Below are 6,000 nucleotides of genomic sequence, written 5' to 3' on the forward strand. Positions count from 1 at the left end.
TTTTTCCTTTTAATAGGAAAAATTTGAGCAAGAAGCAACATGTACGAACAAAACACTGTCGAACCAATTATTATTTCCAAGACACCTTCTATAAACACATTACTATCATTGATAAGCAACGCTTCAACAACTTTTGGCTTTAAAAATGTAGCCAATTCAGTCTACTTTTTGGTATTTGGTTTTTAATGAGGGCCTTGTTTAAGCAAGAAACTAGCCACTAGATTGAGCTGCTGTTTAGAAAACACACAATTGCTTAGAAACACAACAGCTTAGAAAAGTACTGGAAAGTAAAAATTGCTTCCCATTCCCATTTAACAAGGTTCCAATTCCTAAAAAGCTGACATGATTTTTAGATTCAGCTGTGTAAGACCAGCCAAGTTACTCTTGGAAGGTGATCCTGCTTCCAAGTACTGAATTCACATTAGTTCTAACAACTCAAAACCACCTCGAGCAATTAACTGTCTTGGTTTAGTTAAACATATTTCATAGAAGCTCAAATCATTCATCTATTTCTCCTTTAATGAATAAACAAAACCCCTACCATTTACAATGCACAGAACTATAAAAGAATTCTCATAAAATTACATTAGGATCTATTTCATCAGTGAGGCAACTGCTGTAGTTCCCTCTGACTTATACAGCATCTGCCTGAATGTATGTGCTTTGTGATGACCTAAATTTAGGTAAATACAAATCACAGCAAAAATTAAAGTTTTCATCTTTAATGAAATGACTTTGGAAATAACATCTATTTCCACAACACCAATACTACAGTGTTCAGAGTCACAGTAAGGTACACAGAATTACATCCGTAATTAATATGAATGCCAACATTTCAAGCAGTAATTTCTGTTACATGGCAAACAAAATCAAGAAAGCAACCATCAAACAAAAGAGACCCATAGCTTCAGACAAGGCAAATCCCAGGATAGCATATGAGAACAGCTGCTGCTTCAGCGAAGGGTTTCTAAAAGAGACACAACACATTTGTTACTTTGAAATACTATTTGAATTTCAATGTTTGGTAGATGTTAAAGAATCAGATTTCTAGTACAGGGATCTCTGTAAGGTGGAAAGTACTAGTGGAGTATTTGCCTTTATCTCTTTTGCTTCACCTCTGACATTCCTTTTCCCTCAATCCTAATCATATAGGGAAAAGAAAGAGAGCTTTCTCTGTATGTCACTACAAATAGTTCATCCATTTTGGGGGAGTTCTGATATTCTCAGGCCTGTGAAAGTATGTTCTGTACCTTTCAAGATCTGATAGTTTACAAATAATAAAATGGAAACTGACTTTTAAAGAATGTGCTTTTAATTATGTTCGCAATATAGCTTAACAATTAACAGTGCAGTCTGAAGGCAAACTGAGTTAAAATTTATTTTCTGACACTTACTAGCTATGACTTTGAGATTGTGTCGCTAGTCCTTTTTAGGTAAACTGGAGTATATCTCCAACGGGTGTTGTGGGGAGTTAAGTGAGGTAACGCCAAAGCCCTCAAAATATAATGCAAGACAAAGAGTAGGCACTTAATACAAAATAGTTGTTATTATTCCACTAGTTTTCTAAGTTTCCAACTATTTCAAGCATGCCTGTATTTGGCAATGGAAATTACCTGGCATAACCAATGATAAGGCTCCCAAAGACTGTTCCAATACCAGCACCAGAACCAGCCACTCCTACTGTTGCAGCACCTGCACCGATAAATTTGGCAGCAGTATCAATGTCCCTGCTGATTGCACTGGTCTGAAACTCCCTTCGGATTAACTGAGACACACCATTCTGGGACCCATTAAATACTGTAGTGCCCTAGAGAACAGGAAATAAAGGAAAGGTCAAATCAGTAATCACAGTTAGCTATTTTAATTACTCTACTGTCAAAGTGATAACTAGTTCCTTATTTTGTAGCCAAGTTTGAATAGGAGGTGGTGTGACACAAAAGAAAAACCAAGGGCTTAAAATAATTCCAACCTTGTAAAATAAGAATAATACCTATACTTTAAAAGTTGTTGAAAATTAAGGAACAATGTATGTGCATATACTTTTTAATATGGTAGGTTTTTCAATAACTGCAGCTATTATAATCTTAAATCTAGGCAAATCAAGCCTATATAATTAAATATACATACTATTTCTTAGCTAAATCAAATGGGTAAATTTTGGATACAGAAGTTTATTTTATTGGCTTATCTTCTGCGCATTTCTTTGCATAAAAGGGCGGAAAGGATTGCCCTCAAACCATTCATTAATTAGTGTTTTTTTTCTCTTCACTTTAATCAAAACTGTAAGACTTACTTAAGAGTGTCACTTAATTTCTATTATTACTACTATTACCTCTCCAGTCCTAGCCTCTGGTCGAGATAACACTGATGCAGAAATTGGTCTGTACGCAACTCTGGATCCAGCTCGGATCTATTAATGAAAGAAGATTCCATGTAATAAGAAAGGATACAGATAAGACTTCAATGACCCTTCTCCAACAACGAGCTCTAAGAAAGCCAGCAGTAAACATGAATCAAAAGTTCATGACTTTTCTGTATTGACACATATCTTGGCTGTTTGGTCATTTTCAATACACAAAGCAATTTTAATAGCTTTGAAGTTGCTAATGAAATTTTAAAGCTTGCCTCATAAGCTATTTGTATAACACACTGAACAAAACTTCTAAGGAGAATTAGTTTAAAAAATATTTGTATTGCTTTTAAACTTTCAATATTATAGGGCCCCAATTCAGATCAGAAAAATGGCAATAAACATCACAATTCTTTGGAAAGTTTAAGTAGAGAAACAAGTGAGTATAGTAGGAGTAACACTGCAGAGGCTTCATATTTAAAATAGTCAATTTATATGAGCTCCCACCAGTTCCAAGATATTCCAGTATGTCTAATAATCATAAAATTAGAAAGCAGTGTAAGCAATTCTGCAACAGAGTAAGAAATACTCTGACCATAAGGACATATTCCAGTTCAGCTGCTCTGCCTGCCCTTGAGTGTCCACTAAACTAAGGTCACAGAAAATCCCTTGAGAACCAAGACCTGATTCTCTAAGGCAAACCCCCCAGATCTTCCCTTCACCTAAAGCCTCCAAAATGGTTCTGGAAGTAACGTTGTAGAGGCAGGAAGAAAGACTTTCAGCTGCTCCACCACCTTCCTCCACCCACACAGGGTGAGGCGAAGTCCCTCCCTCTGCAGCACCGAGTTTGACCTACAGAGAGGCACTGGAGAGCGCTGCAGCGGCGAACTAGGCCTTAGTGGTCCCCTACACCCCTCACAGCCCCCCGACCTTAGGGTCGACCGCCAGCGTGGCCGAGGGGGTGGGGGAGGGGCCGCTCCAGGCCTGCAGGCAAGGAGGGCTTGACCTACACCGGGCTGGGGCCGACAGCTAGGCCTCGGCTGCCCTCCATCGCCCGGGAGGGAAGGAGCAGAGGGAGGCGCTCCGGAATTAGGAGAAAACGGGAGAAAGGACACAGGATTAAGGAGTGAGGAGAGCTGTCCCGAGAGGCCGGTGGGCACCGCCGGGAGGTGCCCATTCAACAACGTGGACGCTCCAGGCCAACAGGTCGGGCCCACGGTCGCCGGCCCAGCCGGGCTACGCACCAGAGCCGGGCTGCAGGCGAGCTTGGCGCAGGCGAACATCTTACACTCCTCGGGGTGGTGCGGCTGGAGGGCTGGGGTGGCAAGCGACGTGGGCTCCTCCCCCGCTTTCTCTCTGAGGAGAAGAAGAGGCTTAAGGTCAAGGGCCCTCCGAGGGCCTGTCCTCCCAGCCACGTCCCGCGGGCGCCTGTGCACGCCGTCAGCGTGGGCCCGGCGCCCAGGGAAGCGCCGGCCGAATGAATGGGTACGCGCGGGCCCGCTCCGCCCCAGCCAGGCCCTGCTCCGGCGCCCGCGACTTACCTTCCCCGGAGCTGGCTGCGGCGGCGCCGACGGCGGCAGAGGTCGAAGAAGTGGGGCGGGGCGCGCAGGCGCGGTCCCACTCTTATCCGCGCCTCGACACCCGGATGGAAGAGGCGGGGAATCCGGTGCGGCGGGGAAGACGCTCAAGGTCACTTTGTAACAACTTTATTGGTAACCCGTTGGGAAGGACACTGACAGCCATCGATGATGGGCGGGTGGAGAGGGGGAGGTAAAGGAGAAATGAAAAGTAGTTGAAAAACCAGCCATAGCAGAGACAAATGAGCAGGTTTTGATCTGAGCCGGACGAGGGCAGTGCTGATACTTTTTCTTTCAGTTGACACGTGGTAAGATTTGGCCTTTTATTAGATAGATGCTTTTTCGTAGAAGGGTCTCGTTCCTGGTCACTCTCTTCTGTGAACTAGGACTTTGTGTGTTTGGAAAAGGGTTCATTCACTACTGGACAGAACAAATTGTATTCAGCAAAGTGAATACATTTCTTTAAAGGAATCTGGACAAAGATTCAAGGGGTATGGTTAATTCTTTGGATGAGAGAGGACCCGACCTAGAAGTACTGTGACGAATGAATGTGCAGATGAATATGTTTAAGAGTTTTGTGCATTTGGGCAAAGTTGGCTCTTCGTAAAGTGAGGGAGGTCATTTTTTGTTCCAACTCTATGACTGGAAGAATTCAAGGATTGTACTGTGTTTCATATACAGCCTGGGGCTAAAGAAAGTCTGAATACTTCCAAATCATAACCAACTTTAAGACTGGTTTTTGCTAACTTCGGACAAATCATTTTCTCAAAAATATCTCAGAAAAATGGCTTTTACTGACTTCTGCTTTACTGGGCCCACAGATTCAAACGTTAATCTCATCCAGAAACACTCACTGACAAACCCAGAAATCATGTTTAATCTAGGCACCCCATGGTCATCCGAGTTGATACATAAAATAAACCATGAAATGCCTTTATATTTCAATAATAGATCCTCTTAAGGGAAAATTATTCTAAATGGATTTGTGTATGGAGATGGATTAAGGGAAGTTCCTATCTGTCCAGCCATAATTCATTAGTAACTGTTGAGGAGGAGGAGGCATGAGACAAGCCAGGATTCCAAATAGGATCACGTCCAGGAAACACACAGACAGAGGCTTATGGCAGGGAGAGGTGAAGTCTAAGTTCAGGCCCTGCACTGTCAACATGTCAAGAAGCAGATGAACTGGCCTAGAAAAGGAGAAAATAGGTCTTTTGTGGATTCTATCAGTTAAAGTATTTATGAAGAACGTTAGGTGTTCAAAGAACAGATGTTATATCTTTGAGAATGGTGTGTGTATGTGTATGTGTAACAGAGAGAGAAAGAGAGAAAGGATCCAATAATTATTTGCTGGAGGAAGAAAGATTTTAAGGAATGAGAAAGTATATCCACCTCACAGGCTGGGGGCTAGAAGCTGAACTTAGGGTTCTAAAAAGCAGCCCAGACCGTTGAGGGTTCTGACCATGGCCATGTCTCCAAGGTGCTCTCAAGATCAATTTATGCAGTCTTGGCTGGATTTTGCATCCTAAGATTACACTGACAGAAGGCAGAGAGTGGATCTTGAATGACACAAACCCATGTTGATGGGGCAAGGGGTTTATTTTCCCTGAGGAAATTTGAAGAAATACCAAAAAACAAGCCAATTAAAAAATGTGAAAAGGACCTGAATAGACACTTCTCCAAATAAGGTGTACAGATGACCAACAGACATATAAAAAGATGCTCAATGCCACTAATCATCAGAGAAATGCAAATTAAAACCACAATGAGGGGAGATCCAAGATGGCAGAAGAGTAAGTGGAAGCCACACTAACCTCCTCCCAAGACCAGTCTGTAATTACAACTAAATTGTAAAGAAATCATCCAGAATAACCAGCTGAACAATAGCTGGATGGCAGCCTTATAACCACGGACAGACAGAAGAACCACTTCACCCCAGCATGACTGGTATGGAGTATGGAGGAGATGTGAGAGGGCTGCCAGGCTCCAATAGGTGACAGCTGAAGTGCCAGAGGGAAATCTTACCAGCTGAGGGGTTCCCCCTGAGAAGTGTAGGGTCTAAACCCCAAGCTG

At 42.6% G+C, this 6,000-nt stretch overlaps 1 protein-coding gene across 1 annotated transcript; it reads right to left on the reverse strand.

Annotated features, from left to right (window-relative positions):
• Window positions 1-706: 706 nt before the first annotated feature.
• ATP5MC3 (ATP synthase membrane subunit c locus 3) lies at window positions 707-3,974 on the reverse strand. The gene is made up of 5 exons (XM_090280851.1): window positions 3,892-3,974; window positions 3,595-3,706; window positions 2,333-2,410; window positions 1,614-1,807; window positions 707-967 (listed from the first exon to the last, which is right to left on the reverse strand). Exons 2-5 carry the CDS (start codon window positions 3,631-3,633, stop codon window positions 853-855), a joined length of 426 nt encoding a protein of 141 aa, XP_090136977.1. The 5' UTR covers window positions 3,634-3,706; window positions 3,892-3,974; the 3' UTR covers window positions 707-852.
• Between the last annotated feature and the right edge of the window lie 2,026 nt (window positions 3,975-6,000).

Source organism: Furipterus horrens, unplaced genomic scaffold, assembly GCF_987537825.1.
Source record: "Furipterus horrens unplaced genomic scaffold, mFurHor1.1.pri manual_scaffold_1, whole genome shotgun sequence".
Taxonomy (NCBI): Eukaryota; Metazoa; Chordata; class Mammalia; order Chiroptera; family Furipteridae; genus Furipterus; species Furipterus horrens.

Excerpts from the sequence above, each read along its gene's own strand:
- ATP5MC3 (XM_090280851.1), bottom strand. The coding sequence starts at position 3,633 with ATGTTCGCCTGCGCCAAGCTCGCCTGCAGCCCGGCTCTG. Across the intron at positions 1,808-2,332 it reads CAGAGGCTAGGACTGGAGAG|GGCACTACAGTATTTAATGG; the intron begins GTAATAGTAGTA and ends CCTGTTCTCTAG. Across the intron at positions 968-1,613 it reads CTTATCATTGGTTATGCCAG|AAACCCTTCGCTGAAGCAGC; the intron begins GTAATTTCCATT and ends TGTCTCTTTTAG.